Source organism: Danaus plexippus, chromosome 5 (assembly GCF_018135715.1).
Source record: "Danaus plexippus chromosome 5, MEX_DaPlex, whole genome shotgun sequence".
Lineage (NCBI taxonomy): Eukaryota > Metazoa > Arthropoda > Insecta > Lepidoptera > Nymphalidae > Danaus > Danaus plexippus.
In genome coordinates this window covers 2,662,912-2,681,258 of record NC_083539.1, presented here as the reverse complement: position 1 = coordinate 2,681,258, position 18,347 = coordinate 2,662,912, and the positions used below count along the sequence as shown (strand labels likewise).

The 18,347-nt window shown below is 27.8% G+C and overlaps 1 protein-coding gene across 2 annotated transcripts in view; it reads right to left on the bottom strand.

Moving 5' to 3' along the window:
- Nucleotides 1-18,347, bottom strand: part of LOC116768973 (angiotensin-converting enzyme-like) — an 84,495-nt gene that overhangs the window by 5,536 nt on the left and 60,612 nt on the right. Inside the window, exons 1-2 of one of the 2 annotated variants that reach the window (XM_061529369.1) lie at nucleotides 14,435-14,452; nucleotides 212-407 (exon numbers count right to left, since the gene is read on the bottom strand). In XM_061529369.1, coding sequence (XP_061385353.1) covers nucleotides 212-403 — 192 coding nt within the window. In that variant the 5' untranslated portion in view covers nucleotides 404-407; nucleotides 14,435-14,452. Of the gene's footprint in view, nucleotides 1-211; nucleotides 408-14,434; nucleotides 14,453-18,347 lie in introns of those variants that run through there. The other variant, XM_061529368.1, reaches the window with a different exon arrangement.

Genomic DNA, 18,347 nt, shown 5'->3' with positions numbered 1-18,347 from the left:
GTAATATTTTTAGCAAGTGCAATAACTTTAACAACGCTTTCTAAAATAAATAAATTTAAGGTTTTCATTATTAATTTTAGTACGCTGAAATTTATAAGAATATTTATTTGATACAAACAGCAGAAGACAAGATAATAAAAATTCAATAATATAATTCTTCATAAAAAGTTCTTCTACTTTAAAATAAAGTTAAAATTAAAATGTAACATACTTTCAAGGACAAGATTTTCTCGTTGCCTAAAAGCTCTTCCCAGGTCGCTTCAGCTCGTTGGTTACATTGATCTTGATAGTCGAGCTCCACCAGATCTATGAGGGACACGAGCCATCTCCTGTCATCATCACTAGACGTTCCACTTGAGAGCACCGCGTAGAAGCAAAGGAGAAGTGGAAAGATCCGCCACATTTTACTGAAAAAAGAGGTCGATTTTAGTAAATTTCACCATTGTCAATATTCTACTGATAGAAGATAAAGAAATAAAAGAAATGACATTATTTTTATGTCCTCTTATTGCTAACGTTGCATAAAAGAAGACGAATCTTAATTTTAAAAAGTGCATATAAACCTATATTCCTGTAAAGATTTTAATCGACTTTACAGGCAGACATTTTTCAAGTATCTTGTAATAAAAAGATACCTAAGGACAATACAAAGATGATCTTTAATAAATTATAATATTTTATTTAAGTTAATTCCGAAACAATATAAAAATTTTAACTTTTATCTCGTCTGCTAACAAGTTGTTTAAAGTAAATCTATTCGTTATAGATAGAGTAACAACCTCATTAAAACGAAATGTGCTTTTGAAATGCTCTTGCAAAGTAAAGAAATGCAAATGGTATTGAATATTATTTTGCAACTTCTGTTATGTGATTTTTAATATAATATTATATATTTGATGGCTCTCGAAAAATAGACGTTTTAATTTTAAATTTTACTGTTTTGAATATATTTGTGAAAGAACTGCTATTTCAATAGGATAATATACTAAATGCACTTAGTCATAACTCAACAAAAGCGAAAATAAAAACTACCATTTATTACTTAACTTACAAAAATTTTCAAATAATATTGTTGTTCTTCTTCCTTAAATTTAAAAACAATAACAAAGAAAAGTACAATCTCTTAAACTCTTCGATCATTAGGAACAAAATTATCATATATAATGTTACCATATATCAATCTAAATAAATTACACTTCATCCTAATTATAAACTTTTTACAATTCGTGTTTAAACAAATTAATTGAGTTCGTCATTATTTTTTTTTTGTATGTACATGTATAATGAAAAAATATACTTACGGCTGATATTGATACTAAAGTTTTTAAAAACTTCAGAATATATTGAAAAGTTTAAGAGTCCTAATATTGTTTGTAATTATTTTACAAATGACTATCAGGCGATGTCTTATCAGTTTTAAAATTGCGTTGATACATCCGAAAACTAGAATGATAATCTTAAATGTGTTGTCATTGAATATCAATGAAGCTGTTTTGAAATTGTGCCTTAGTGTCTTACAGAAATGCTTATAAGACTAGTACAGCTGTTTAGATTAAGATATTTTGTTGTAATAATAACATTATTCATAATTGAATGTGTTCAAAAGACAATATAAACAACATATTAATTATCTATGTATTCATTTTGATGGTTCCAACTTATTCATTTATAAAACTCTCCAAACTCACCAGAGCTTTTAGAACAATACCTTGAGCTAGTTTTAAGAACAAATTTCAATAAGCGAGATTGAAAAGTATTTTAAAGAAACAGTTTAAAATTATACATAGGTATATGTATATTAAAATAGTTTGACAAAGTACTTAAGTTGTTTTTCTAATAATGAGATCTAAGATTTTCGCGAGTATTCATTTAAATGAAACTAGTGTTATTCGGATTTACTACGCGGATTTTATTATTTAAAAACTACATAATCCCATAAACTACATTTAAGTTGTTTTTATTTAAGGAATTGACTTAATAACAAGAGCACTGTTACATTTATTATTCAAGCGATGATTCTATACCTTAACTAAATTATTATTTTTTTCCTATAAAACTTTCACGCGGGAAGTAAAGTAATAAAATTCTTATTGTTCTCAAAAGTGTATAAAGTTTTGTACGAAACATTTACAATCTCACTATTCTGAAAAAGGAAATGTTAGGGTTAGGCTAAAGGACTGATAATTATAATTAAGATCAAGCGTGAAGCCTCATTTGTTTCATTTTTTTTATTTTGTATCGAGTGTATTTATATTTCAATGAAGCGTTCACGTGATTTAAATCAGCAATTCGTAAATATGCCTCCATTATATTCACAACTTGGTACACTCCATGTATGATAAATAAACTCGATATGAAAGTGTGGATTCAGTCATTAAAAAAATAAAGAAATTAATCACAATATAAGTATCATTATAACTAGAATTCAAATATTATTTTGTAAATGAATAACTTTATTTCGCTTATTTATACATTACCTGGCATCGATTGTTAAGAAATTAAATGTGATATATTTGATAGTAACTGGCTAGGTCCGGATGGGTAAAAAAAATTATATGACCTACTTTGGTTGCGAAACTTAATATAAAATAGAACTTAAATGTAACAAAGAGTTTGGTCGTTGGACATCCTTTTACGAGTATATATAATGTTCTCTACATCCTATTTCCATTTCATTACAATGAATATCTTTTAAACTTACGTCTTGAATTTGAAAATAAATAATGGCTGTCATATATAAAAATTAAACGAAAGAATAGTCAGTTAAATAAACGCGTTCCCATAGAAGGTAGCTGATATAGATTTCTACCGAAAAAGGCATGTACCTACATTTATCGAGAATGCAAAAATAGTTTATTAGAAATTTTATTCTTTATTATAAATTTTTTTTAATATACTTATTAAAAATTACAAATTAACACCCACGAATTACATTATTTCTTGTTTCTCATAGTAATCCAATGTATTAAACAATATAGAATACCTTCATTACAAACAAAGATAGACATTTATCGGTAATTCTACATCTCATCTCATATATCATATAAGTAGAATTAATTGAAGCATAATTTTACTGAATATTGTATTGCACAGACATACACGGAGTACGTCGTACATCAATCAGTAAGTATTAAGTTTAATTTTAATTAATAAATAATTAAACATTGCACAAGCTTACGTCTTGTACGTCGTACATTACGTTGTCATTATAATATATACTTTAAATATAATTAGTTTAGAGTAGTTGGTTGGTTGGTTTTTCTAGGTCCTTCCGTCTGTAGCTAACGTAATTAGTAACAAAATGTTATTTATTGGATGCAGTCAAAATAAAAATATCGAAATAAACAAAAATTTTTAAGAGCCAGTAAAACGTAATAATTTTTAGAATTCTTTATAAAAGAAATGAATGTGCGTGTACGCTTGTCAAGATATGACAAACGCATAACTCGCACGAGGTAGGATTAGTAGATCCTGCGACCCGCACTTAACTTGGGACCCGACCATCTGTTACTTCACATTCAAGATCTGTTCTTACACATTGTAGTATTAATTAGGGATGGTTGTAGGTTACGATTTAAGTTAGCGCTGTTGTAAGTTATTTACGCTCTTGTCACAGTGGGATAATAAATCCAATATAATTTATATTATTATTAAAATAAAAAGATCCTTTGATAAATCATTTTCTACATTTCGATGTTAGCTTTTATATTTTTATAATCCATGATTGTAAGGTGTTTTATTTATTGTGATATGAAACTCTTCAGCTTGTTCTAACAACTTTTAAAGAATTTTTATTTTTAGCACGTCAACTTTATAATATTGTTCCGCCATTTTATTTTAGAGGTTAAAACATGAAGCGGGAAATCAGCGAGGCGTAGCAAATGAAGAAATTACTTCAGAAATAGGTTTTGGTAAAAGAAGCTTTTGCTCTTTAAATTTTTAGGGTCAATAATTCTAAAAAATTTAAAAATAAAATTGCAGTTTTTTAAATTTCTGTTTGGGTTGATTTCATAATCTTCTTTGACTACCGATGAATTAATGGCTAGATTATATTTTAGATTAAATTCTAGATTATTATGTAAACTAAAGACATTCATATAACTAAAGTTTTTGTTCTTCATAACACAATTTTTGAGCAATAATTTTGCTCCTCTATTGTGAAATCATTCTGTGATTGATTTTGTACTAAAAACTTGATTGGTCTGTTTCTGCTATACCATAGAACTTCAAGTATCAAAGTCCCTTTGATTGTTACCATAAAGAACACATTAGATAACTATATTATAATTCTTCTTACGGTATATCGCTCAAACATAACTTATTTCAAATAAGACAGATAGACGATTTCGATAGGGAAAAAATAGTAGTTAGATTGAAAAAAGTATCAAGTGAAAAATGACCGTATCGTAAAACGGAATGTTGTCAGAACAGTTGACATGTGGCGATATTTGTAACCATCAAACGACATCGGTTGTAGATAAAATACGAGATGCAGTCAACACATAGTGTATAACTCTGTTTTCCTATTATTGCCTAACAATCAAGATAAATGAGAGACAAACATTCACCCAGCCTAGAAGTAAGGTTACTCATTCATGTTCTTGAATCTATAAAATTCTTGAATAACCTCAAGGATAGTGTTTATGACATGAAATAAATTCTTATCATTTCATACTGTTTTATAAAATGTAGAAATATTTAAAATAAAAATTTTAAATAATATAAATTTCCTGTTATGTATTTTAAAAGAATTCTGTAAATAATAATGATAGCATAATATTTAAAGAGAAAAAAATATATATAAATATTTCTTTAAACTAAAAATTACGATTACATTTTATAAGCTTATTTTTTCATTTCTTTTCAAAGTTTTGTTCAGAAAAAGTATAATAATTTTACATTTATAAACTATTTGCTGAATACAAGTCTCGAACATCTGGTCCCAAGAAGATCGTTAAACGTTAAGACATATTTAAATAATTCTTTTCTAAGAACTCAGATCTGAATTTAAGTTCTATCTTCATATAAAATAATATCCTGTAAAATCTCTCCTTGCACAATATTCCTTCGTTCCATATAAGGATATACCTAATAGTAATTTTTTATATCGTTGCTTACGTTTCTTAAATAAGAGATTCAAACTAAGGATAGTTAGTTACGATATATTTACAACATTATTTAATAGTTTTTTAGAGTAAACTGCATATATTAATTCTTTAATCTTGTTTAAAAACTAACTGTATCTGAATAAAATATACTGAATACCATCTTTTGAAAATTGACTTTCTACATTCTGTAACATTTACTACAATACAACAATCTCCACTCTCATTCCCAAGATAAAACCTCAGATCAAGATTCAAAAAGAAAAATACGTGAAAACACTAACAATAGAATAAAATACCCTTAAAATAACAAAAATTGTTTGCAACATTATTTATTCAAGGTAATTTTATAAAATCTGTCCATATATACATTGAAAATATTTTTAAATTTAATGAAAAATTAAACAAAAGAACTATTAATAAACTGTAACAATTAACGACCCGTCTCATTGATGCCTTTACTAAAATTATTATTTATTAAAATATTAATATGAACAATGAATTTTTAAATTAAATATTGATTTTACATAAAATCATTCGAATCTTGAATTACGCCTTGTTTCCATAAATTTCACCTTTCACAATTTATTTAACTTGAATATCTTAGTTATGTCAATCACTTAGATTGATTCCGACGAGTATATATGCAAAGGTCGAACCGTAGAGCAAAACATACGATGGAAGCAGTGACCAGTAGATTATAATTCGAATTTGTTATATTAAGTAAACAAAAAAACCTACAATTTTAAACATAAGTCTCTTTTTATCAAATTATTAAAAGAAGATCTTAAAATACCAAGAAGTTAATACATACCGAGTATATGATTACACAAACTTCTTAATGCTTGCAAATGATTAGTATAGACTTCTGACTAAAACGGTTTTTTGATAAAAGGAACCCAAAATCCTGTTCTACACTGAAACAATAGACAATCAAAAGGACAGAACAACGGGAAAAATAAAGAATTATGTTGTAAAAATAAACACAATGCAATACGCATATTTTAAAATATTGCTTGGGTTAATCCAACTCAAACCAATATTCATTCATAAAGCATACCTTGCTTATTGCATATCTAACAGAAACTCTCAAGGAATTTCCTCTAAGAACAACAGCGAACAAGGAATTTCTTCATATGACCTTTATATTATATTGCAGTTATGGTATTACTTGCTAGATACGCGTTTTATCGTCAATATTATCCAGGCGTGATCTCATTTTCACGTTGATACTATCCGTATAGCAGCTGCTATCAGGCTACAAGGCTATCTATACGCAAGTGATAAGTCCTAGCGATTTCATGTACTTACATGTGATGGTAATCTAATTATACTAAATGCTTCAAAATTTCTCTCTCATATCGTTGATGAAGAAAAAAACAGTTTTTAACACACTTTATTATATTAATTTTAACCTCCTTTCAACTATTCGGAGACTGCTATTATGTATTTTGTTTGTATATAAGCTTTCCTTTCATTATAGCCTTGATTTTGTCATAGAATCTCAGTACTCGTACCTTTTACTTAATAGTAAACATAGGGTTACATGCAGTTGCGTCTGTTTCGTGCTTTCGGTACGAGTTAAAAGTTAGCGTTGCTTGTTTAAAAGTATTTAAAACACTGCGCTAGATCCCATTTTGAGTAATGACCATGTTTCGGAACACATTATCTAAATATATAATATGTCGAAGTACAATTTACGTTAATGTTAATATAATATAGCATTGTTTTATTGTTTGTTTCTCTTTGAAGTTTGAGAAATTGAAAACTATTTCTTTTCATGCTACATGAAATTTAAAAAAAACACATAACAAGCACAAAAGTGTAATAAAGTATTGCTAAATATGTCTTGTCCCAAGTCCCCTTAAGTAAGATTAAAAGATATTATAAACACAGGCTCTTGAACATTGACCCGGGATTGAAACCGTAATGTTGTTTCAAATGGACTCTTGGGAAGCTTTCCTTTCTATTCTATTTATTTTTAAACAAAACAAAATTACGAAATTCTATTCAAGTAGCTTTAGCGATTTAATGGCTTTTAAGCGTGCTCAATATATTTAAGTTAATAAACACTTATCTGCTTAACGTTTATCCTATGGCTAATAAAACTTGAATTCCTGTATTTATTACATTGAAATTGTAGTGTAACTTGAAATCGATTTACTATGTCTCTTTGATTTTAGTAATACTTTATTTTTTCAATTTTAAATTCCATTTATTACTACATTCTTAATTATGGGGTTCGGAGAGATGTAAATACAGTTCTTTTATTATTAAAACCACAAAGCCGCATGTTAAAACTTGTACACACGTATTACCTTCATTTTATTTTAAATTAAAATCGAAAGTGAAGCCACAATGTTTACCAGCTTCGTGTAATTAAAAACATTTTCAATTAAAATTTTGTTGAGAAAACTAGTTTACGTTTAAACTTCAGTCTCTAAAGTACAAAAAAAAAAACTAATCTTCGTCAAACATTACCAATATCATAATTAATTATTTTTTTCATAAAAATCATGTTTAAGGTTTTCGTGATTGCATAAGCGATTGAATTTTACCGAGAAATCGGTTTGAAACATTTTGCAATTTATACGCATATGTATAAAATTCTCTCAATTTTCAGCAACAGTTTAAAAATTCATATGACCGCAATGCCTTTATTAAAGCTATTAAATAAAAGTGCTGTAATTTTACTTTAGAAGTGTTTTTATTAGACCATAACAAATTTACATGTCCTCTCTAGTATAATTATATTTTTGCTTCAACAACAATCCTGCGGAAATATTGCGGTAGAATATTTAAAGTGTGTACATTACAAAAATATTTGTATTAATGTTAGTTATTAAAATAGAAAAATGGAATATGCGGCCTTTTCATTCAACGCTACGACTCTTTTAAGACATTAAAATGCTATTCATATATATATATTTTTTGGTTTGAAACAAAAAAAATCCACGTTATCTTGATGTAATATAAAATCAAGAATATGTATTCCCAAGAGGTGACATAGTATTGCTCTATCAGCCGCGGAAATTAGCATTTTATTGGCTATATTTTGCATACCATTCGGTAAAGTTTTATTTACGTTCGAACTACAGCGTAGGGAAGTTCTACAGTAGCGTTTATACATTGGATTCACTTCGGTATCCAAAGTATTTGTACCCACTGTATGCCTTCCACAACTGCGTCCACACAACCGGATGTTAAAGATGAAATATTCCTCAATCACATTAAAGGAAACTTAAGCCTTTTCTAACTTTTATATTGTGTTGCTATGTTAAATTAAAAATTTGTATTATTCAAATTGCTTATTCAAGATTGCTGCACTGATATGATTTAGAATTACGTCAAGAATTTAATACGTCACTCTCCATTAGACTCGGCAAATGGTTACAAGGTTTTATTTAAATTATAATAAAATTCTAGGTTGATAGTAAAGAAACATATTCTGATGTCTGAGATTTACTAAATGAAACTAAGTCTTTGGATACTATACGTTCTTTATTATTTTTTAACAACATAATCCCCACATTTCGGTTAGTTTACAGCAACAGTGATCACGGGCAGACGAGATGAGTTTCGGGATATTGTAGTTATAAAAAATAAAAAACTTAGTTTCATTTAAGAGATATACATTCGTGACACACAGAGTAATAATTGGAGAGCATTTCTGTCTTATTATTTAGGTATGAAGTGACTTAATCTATTTTCAAATCATCTTCACAGTAACACTTTATAATATAGAATATTAAAATCAAGACACATTTTTTCCATTAACAAAACTAATTTAAATTTTTAAGCAATGAATAAGTTGTTCCTTGTCATATTTAAAAACTTTTAAACAGTGATGACGGCTAAACAGCATCTGGTAGCGTAAGTGAAATTTTATAATGTAATATATTCAGAAAGTTTATGAACATTAAGAATTTTTATATAATATATAAAATAAGCTCTAAGTATTAATTGATAACAAAATTCATTGATGAAAAATTAAATGAAATATATAATAACACATTTTTATTCTACCTACTCATAAACAATACTGCTCATAAGAGTACACATACACATAAAAATGTCCTCATTTATCATTTAACACAGTCATTAGTTGATATTTATTGGATATACGAGTATATTTATATTTCCCGAAAGATGCGGAAAGTAGAAAGGTTTTTCATTTTCAAAAGCATTGTCTTTTAACTAGTACGGCGGCTTAGTCATAAAAATTTAAAGACATTAAGAAAAAATTTCTAACTCATAACGTTTATAAGTACCTACTAAATATATCATACTGAACAAACCACGAATCATTCGAAATGTAACGTAACCTAACACTTAATTGTTAAATATTTAATTGATCTCTGTCCAAGATTCTTTCTTAATATTTATTTTTACTAAAATAGCCAATACATTTTTATTGCTCCTTCCACTGAGATATTAATCGTTCTAACGTCGTAAAAAACTAACCCATAAGAATTTAGTACAAGGGCTTTCAGTTTTACAGCCGAACACTGATAGGATCTGTTGCTTGATTAATAGAAAACAATTCTCAGTGAAAGGCGATTTATTTTTAACCATCTTCAATAATAAGCCGCTAATCTTTATCTCAATCTGCTTTCATAAAATGTTTTATGGAAGTTTTTTTGAGACTCTTTTTGATATTTGGCTTAGGATCTGGAGATTACCGGGATATTTTTTCAAGAGAAACATTTTGTAGTTATTTGCTTTAACAAATATTATTTTGTAAATGAAAAACAAATAAATGGTTTTATCTCGTAAGGTTTTCAGATAATTTATTCCTCTCTTTTTTCCCTGCGATATTTTTGTTTATAAAATATTATAAAACGGAATCTTATGTTGAATAATTTATAGCATAATAGATTATGTTAGAAATTATAAATTAAAAGAGAAAAATACTAATGAATTACTAAGTAATATGGAAAAATTAGAACAATTATATGTAAAGATGGATATAAATTATACATTTTTTATTATGAAATTATAGTTGTTAATGGTAAATTTAAACATATTTATGTTTATGTAAAATTGAAGTGTATTAATAATAATGAAACAAAAGTACATTTTCCTTTCGAAGCTGATTGTGATCTCTAACAACTTACTAATTTCACTTTCTACGGATTTGCTAAGTGGAAAGTATCAGGAGTAGTTTAAGCAAGGGAGATAACAATTCAGTTTTGGAATTTGTAACTATTCAATTCTATATTTTCACTAATAATCTACTTTGAATTATCACTGAGACCACTAATGCTTGATCAAAATTATCGACATATATGTACCAGCGATTATTTTAAAGAAAATTAAAAATTATACCTAGATGTTCAATATATTATAAGACATCTACGCGGATAGTCTATAAAAATTAACAGATAATCTGCAAGTTAAATTTGAATGCAAATAGATTTTTTGAAAAGTTTTGTAGAAGCATTTAAAGCAAATTAATCTTAAACAATATCCAAATAATTATCAATTTAGGCATACAGGATATTTTACAATATTTTTATTTTTGTTTTCTATGTAAAGAATTTTGTACATAAAATAACCTCAAATATATAAAGAAATTTAAACAGAATAATTTGTGGTAAAAATCATAAATTTCTGACAAATAACAAAATGATTCAATTAAAATTAACATTTTCTACATCATTTAAGTGTCATAAACACAACTAAACATAACTAAAACAAATATATAGATCTAGTTCAGGTACAATACTGCTAAAAAGAGTTTCCCTGCGTCATCAAAAAAAAAAAAAAGGTACAATACTGCGCCTAGTGGAAAGATTATATTAACTAAAAAATTATTATGAACACAGTCAATAAAGTATTTTTTAATTACAGAAATTCTTAAAGTTTTTTTAATTTTTAATTGTAATTGATTCTAACTGAAGGTCGCTTGGACCTCTTCTGTAAAGTTTTTTTTCCTGTGATGTGTATTTTTATATAAATGTGATGATTTTCCTAATTAGAACACATTTTCTTAAATAACAGGTATATGTTTAGAAATTGATCGGCAAAAATACGATGTTTAACTGACTGATACTTTTTTGGAAAAATTTTGATTGATCCATCCATCAACTTCAGTAGGTCATACTAACACCAGTTATATTTCGAAAAATAACGAGTTGAATCATATATTGTGCCAATGTATCCATCAATTTCAACAACGTTTCCTAATTAAATTTTTCATTAAATATTTCATACTCCAGTAAAAAAATATTTAATTTACCTTATGGCTTACATTTTATTTCTGTGTTTCAAGCTTTTAAAAGAAATGACAATAGCTCTGACAGTGCTGAAGTAATGATACTGTCAAAATTACTTAAAACAAATTGGCGAAAATACTTGATATAAGCTTAATTATAGCAAACTTTACTGGAATAAAACTTACATTTTTGGATATACGAGTTTTTTTTTTTACTTTAAAACTACATACTCAAGACGTTTCGGTTACTTTGCAAGCAACCGTGATCACGGCCAGACGAGATGAAAATGTATGTCAGTAAGTCTTGTTATTTTGTCATAATGAAAAAAAACGTCGTGAGTATGTAGTATTTAAATAGTAAATTTTTGGTAAAAATACATGCCATTTATATTCCCATATAATTAAATTCGCCTTTTCAATTTATACCCCAAATAAGTTGCCATAAGAGGAGTGACGGTACGACACAATTTTCAACTGACTTTTTTACACATTTGTGTTTAATTCGATATTATTGTTCATAAGACATTTTGTTAACTAAATAACTAAAACGGTTGCATTGGACTTTCTTTCCTTATACATATATATAAATAGTTAGTGAACATAAAACTTGTTATAAGATTGTATTTTTACTTCTTGCTTTTGATTTTAAGCATAGTACAATCTTAGTTATATTACTTGTTTTTTTATAAGCCTAGGGTAAAATCTGCATAACCCGTACGGAGCAAAATTTACTGATATTGTTTTAATCACGGAACTGGACACATAATATTTACCAAAACGCAACGTAGAGGTAAGCTGTGGTTACCTAAGCGTGTAGCTGAGTGTATCGCAAACAAAGGACATCCGCTTGCACTGAGCTTTATCTACATAAAATGAAACTTTGTCACCAACTTTAAACCGACAAAACTCTAATGTAAGTATCCATTTAGTAAATTAAAAAACGCAAATTATTTCTTAAGTCAATTTAAAATGTTCGTGTTTTGATTATAAGAAAAATAAATATATAAAATGCTTGCAATAGAATTTGAAAAGAACTTTATTTCAAATGAAATAAACATTTCATTTAAAACTAGTTACATAATCTTAAATAAAGAGTAAGTTTAGTATAAAAAGCAAACAGAGGCAACAAAATAAAAGAATTAATTTACATAGGTGTAAACTGTATATATATATATTATAGTCGTAGAAAGTCAGTATTTTTATTGATATAACATTACTATCTATACCCTCGACTTTGTATGGTGAAATAGTGACTGGACATTGTTTTTATGTTTCTCCTATTAACATAATACTTATCTATACACGATATTAAACGTATAGCCATTGGGCATCGAAACATACTATATGCATATGCTAGGATTGCTAATACAGAACAGTGCTACATAAGGCTATATATAGGTTAAATACTAAAATATGCGAATAGCTGCAAATCATAGATTAGCGGCGATACTTTTATCTTGTTTTATAGGAAACGCTGTGTACAACCTTAAAATTTCCAGCTAAAGCTCAAAACTTTAAGGGTTATTGATGATCTATATTTAAGGTCTACTTATATTGGTTATTAAAAAAATTAACTTCGTTTTCGGTTATAAATAATTATTTATAGTTTATAATCATAACTTTATACACAGTAAAGTTTTAGCCAAAGCTACTGAACAGAGAAATAATATATATGCGGATAGTTCAATAATGTTGTTGATTAAATGTTCCACGTTATTCACTATTTGGCATATTTTTTTATTATTAGTCAGTTGACATGAAGTAATTATTGAAAAAGGCTTAAAACATTATGATAATATGTCAATGAAAATTACCTTTTATTAGAATAAGGCATTTAAGAAGTCAGCGTGTGGAACAGACAAGCAGACAATAATATTTTCAATTATTATTATGGCTTATTTGAGTGTTAATGAAGGTCCCACTAACTTTTCTAACATATCTTCTACGTACAAACAGCAATCAGTTATAATTACGTCTTTATATATCTACATAAAAAAATGTAATAGAAAACAAAAGAATTTGACCCCTTATTTTTTTTTTTTTTAATACGAATAATAACAAAAATCTTTAGCATACAAGTATAGGTACCCAACTGCTAATTTAAATACACTGCCCAATCACACAGCACCGGCGGTCACTTTTGTGAAATATTGGCGTACCTTTACCTGAATACCTAGCCGTTGCGCCGGATACCATGTTTAAAGATGTGATTTACTATGACACTATTGTAAAGTCAACATAAATTCTCTCCAACATTAATCTTTTGCTAAACCAATTATGGCCGGATGGTAGGGATTGGAACACGCCTTTATTAGGGCTTTTAAAGATAAAGACATTTCGTATTATTACGTCTTAGAATTTCACACGAAACTTGTGGTGTTGATTAATTTTGTTGGAGGATATCAAGAATCTGATCTTTATGCTTATCAAATTACTATCTAAATTAAATTGAATATATGCATATATAAATTCAAAAACAGTATTTGATATCCGTTTTATTTGAGATTAAGTAGAGATAAGACACTCATAAAAATACTGTCCTGTCAATTTAAGTAACCACGATTACATAAAAAAAAACTTATAAAAGCCGTTTTAGTATCTCTCTAGTTTACCGCCTATATACTCTTAAATCGTATTATGAAACAAGAAACAAACACAACACAAACGTAAAGCTCATTTGAATGCTCTTTGCGGAAACAAATCATACAGAATACGCAAGATTTTATTAATGATGTAGCAGTATAAGTTGAATAAATTATATTAAATAAACAACAATAGTGTTATTTTATTGTATAAATGTATGAAAGAATGTTAATTTTGTGAACTATCACGAGTCTGACAGTAAATTAATGCCACCAATTCCTATGAAATGGCTTCCCTAATAAATACCATCTTGAACCTTGATAAGGTTTTCTTATAACATCACGCACACTAACTATATACAAAATATGAAGCAATACAAACACGCATAATGATAAATTATTACAATTTTTATGTAATATCGACCTTTTTCTTCTATTTTTATCAACGAGCCAAAGCGAGTATAGTGATCATTATTTGATTAATGTCATAAATATTAAGTTAATGATTCTGAGTATTAAAAGGTACCCACCGGATGGTTGTGTGATTCTAGTCTCAGATCCTTTGTAATCTGTAAAGGTAACATTAATATTTTATTACGTAACCCATAAAACTATTAAGTTGTGAGTAATAAAATAAAATTTACTCCAAATTTTTGGGTTGTCTCGCCGAGCCCGCTTTATAAAGAGAGGATTTTCTTTGTGTTTGTTTTTATTTTGAGGTAGTGAGTTACGCAATCATAACCGGGGAATAAATTTATAGTACAACAATCGTGTTAAGTACCAGATGCTGACTCTGAGCCATCGGTGGGAATGATAAAGTGAAGACGACACTGTACGCCTTACACCATCGGTGGAAATGGGAAATGGTTTTTAAAACATATTCAGTCTGGAGTCAATCGTCGACTTAAAGACACCGCTTTAGCAAGTAGTGAGATATACGCCTTAATTGTTAATTGAATACAGTTTTCTAAACTGATTTTTCTTGCATCCTTCGCTGCCACCAAACGTTATTAGAGTAATGTGTACGATGAAGGACAAACCGTACATAGTGACGTGTATACAGCCATATTAGCATGAAGCTTAACGACTTATATTATTCGTCGTGTAATACCTAAGTGTCCTCACAAAATATTAATTTTCATTAATAAAAAAAGTCAATCTATATTTTTTTATAATACTGCCTTGCTTAAAATGAAAATGTCGTGAATAAGTGTTACATTTTAATATTATATAAAGATACAAACTTTTTTAATAGCTCCTAAGTGTGTAGTCAGAAATGTGTAAACTTTCAAACTTTTTAGTAGAGCTCGAACTAATCGCCTTTTGGCTTGTAATTACAAAATAGAATCTTGAGTCCATGCCTCGGACGTTACATTAAGATTATATCTTAAGTTTCGTGTCGCAGTAGTTTAATTTTGAATTACGGTTAGAGAAACCCCTCCCTTTTATTTGTTTACATTATTAATTGAGATTACACATTTATATTAATTATTATTGAAGTTTACATAGAGTTGTAATGAAATGAGTCACTGGACATTATTATGTATTTAATTGGTACGAAAACCTGGAAACGATACTAGCTGGAAAACGTCTAGGAATTTATTATTATAGAAAATATCAAAGAACTATATGTCATAAAGAGGGTTACAAAGTAATTAATCTTTTAAAATTATTATATTTTAAATTTTCCCGACGTTTCGATTACTTTACAGCAACCGTGATCACGGGCAGACGAGTTGAAATGAAATTTACTACGTGGTTTCACGTAGTATATCCAAGAAACATAGTTCCATTTTAAGTTTTTCTTTGTAACCTATAATTAAGATCAATCAAAATAAAAATCAGTAACCAAATGTTTACAAGATAAGAATATAGACATGACACTAGAACTGTTAACATTTTTGATAAAATACCCATTTAATTATCCGTTTAATTCAATTCCTATGAATTAAGCAATAAAAATTGTATTTCAGTACTTTCCGACATCAGAAGAAGATATAATTTCGTGTTTCATAATAAATGATGATTAAAATCCTGTACATAAACCAGTATAGAGTTCATGAGACTGTTATAACCATTAAAAAAAGTACTAACAACACACGTAGGCTCATAGTTGGCCTGTAGAATATTAACGTGTTCCAATATATATCATATGTTACTTGTTCACATATAAATATGGTTTTATATCTCTACAAACTTAGTACGGGTTCTTAGTCAAACAATCAACTCTAGCTTGTAGGGTTTCAAGAAATTTCCTTTAACGCTAGCGGTTAAGACATTAACACGATTATTATAGAAACCCGTGAAGGTCCCTACTTATTCTTATATTACTCATATCTGATAGTATAATATAATCAGGACTATTTATAACTTAAATTTCAAAATCATAACACAATAACTATATTTAATATTTGTTGTTAGACGAGTGAAACTGAATACCTTAAAGTTATAATTTTTGTTTCATAAATTCGAGAACTCAATTAATTTGGCCTGATTGTTTTGATTATATGAAATCGACTTTGAGTTATTTGATTATTATTCCATTAAGCAAAGAGGATTTTTCTCAATATTCCAATAAAATTTTAATATAATTGAATTTTTAATTTATTAAAAACAACGGAATATATTTTTCTGTTGCATGTATCAAGGTAATACAAAAAATATTTAATACTTCAGTATTATGACTAAACATTTTTGTTTTATTTGTTATCTAGAAAGATGAAGACTATCATTAAATACATTAATATGATCAAAACTATCATGGGAAATCCAAAGATATAAACGGTTTGGTAGAGGTGAGTTAATATCAAATAATACCCAGTTTAAACGAGAAGCAGAGAGCAATTACAGGAATCGCTTCACCGCGAAGCGTGACTCGATTTTCTTAATAGCAACGTCAAAATCGATTGTCATTTTATATTATCGTTTCTGAACAAACAGAGCTATAAAAACTTGTTAACCTGTTTCCGTCTCTTATACAGGTTGTAGTCTTTAAGATCTTTATCCGGGCTTGGTTATCGTCGAGAATCTTTTAATATAAAAATGTGCATAAAGTTCTCGATGTTTTTAAAATAATTTAACAAATCCCATATAATATTATATTTTACTTTTTAAATACGCACAAATACTTCAGGAACTTTTAACAATACTACATAACATTACCTTTCAAGGAAATTTATTCAGTATGGAATCTTTCGCACAAAAGATGGAATAAGACGATAAGAAAACATATATAATATCTTTGTGCTGATTCAAGAATCGAGCAGGAAAATTCCGCGAAAACCTTTTGTATTTTAACTGCAATAAATTTTTTGGAACCATGTCAATAATATAAAAAGGAAGAGTTATTCCAGCCTTATTTTCGTTTTTCTAATACATTCTTCCCGTCATCCCCCGAAATTCCAAATCTACGTAATAATGTACAAAATAATTAAAACTGTTGTTGTAACAAAAATGAGGCAAATGTAAAAAAAGGTTGAGAAGTAATTGCACAGGAACTGCAAAAATTTTCAAAAACCATAACCATAAATAGCAAATCTTATTTTTTACATTATAACAGAATTTGTGGATTTTAACGATTATAAAGTTTTTATTAAGTTTTTTTTTATTATTATTTTATAAATACTAAATATATGTTTGTGTTAAATAACATCTCTATTGAAGAAACGGGGAACACCATAAAAATAAAAGGACCGGAGATCGGGCATTCGTTGAATATTTCTCATAGATTTAGGCGTCGCTCTTTGAATTTATTATATCATTCTGAAAGAAAATATCTCATTTAATCAGATAAATTATCTGAAACTGTGAGAATTTCGTTACAAAACAAACAGAATTGGACATTTTATTCTTGGAGCATTACCAAAATAAACTTCACTACATTTCTGTTTTCTTGTTGTTTGTAACAAGGTTTTTATTTCTAATTAAATTTACTTAAGGCTTTAAAATATAATCTGTATACCTCTACTTTTGTGTTTATTTTGTGGTATACTTGGTAATCGGACAATTTTTCCGGATAACATCATTGTATAACATTGTAGACATCAATACTTTGTGCACCATACACATCAAAGTTTTCAAAGCTTTCACGGTGAATATTAACGATAATTACGAATGATTCCTTTCCTTTTGTAACACAAATATTTAACTCACTATGATATATGATTATAGCATTTTTTTTTTCGTTTCCAAGTTGAGACCTGAGCGTCGAAGTTCCACAATTCAGTCAGTTTATTTAATCGTCATGTTAATTAACATCGGTCGAAATAAAGCAATCGCTTCGTTTCAACAACTTTACCCAACACAAAGAGTCTGTTGATTGTGTATTTAAATTTACCATTTTATAACCATTTAAAACGAAATATTGAAAATGTATTGTTTGATAAAGTAAAGAGGAATAAATTTAACAAGTTTTATTCTTATTACATTATGCCAATTTATATT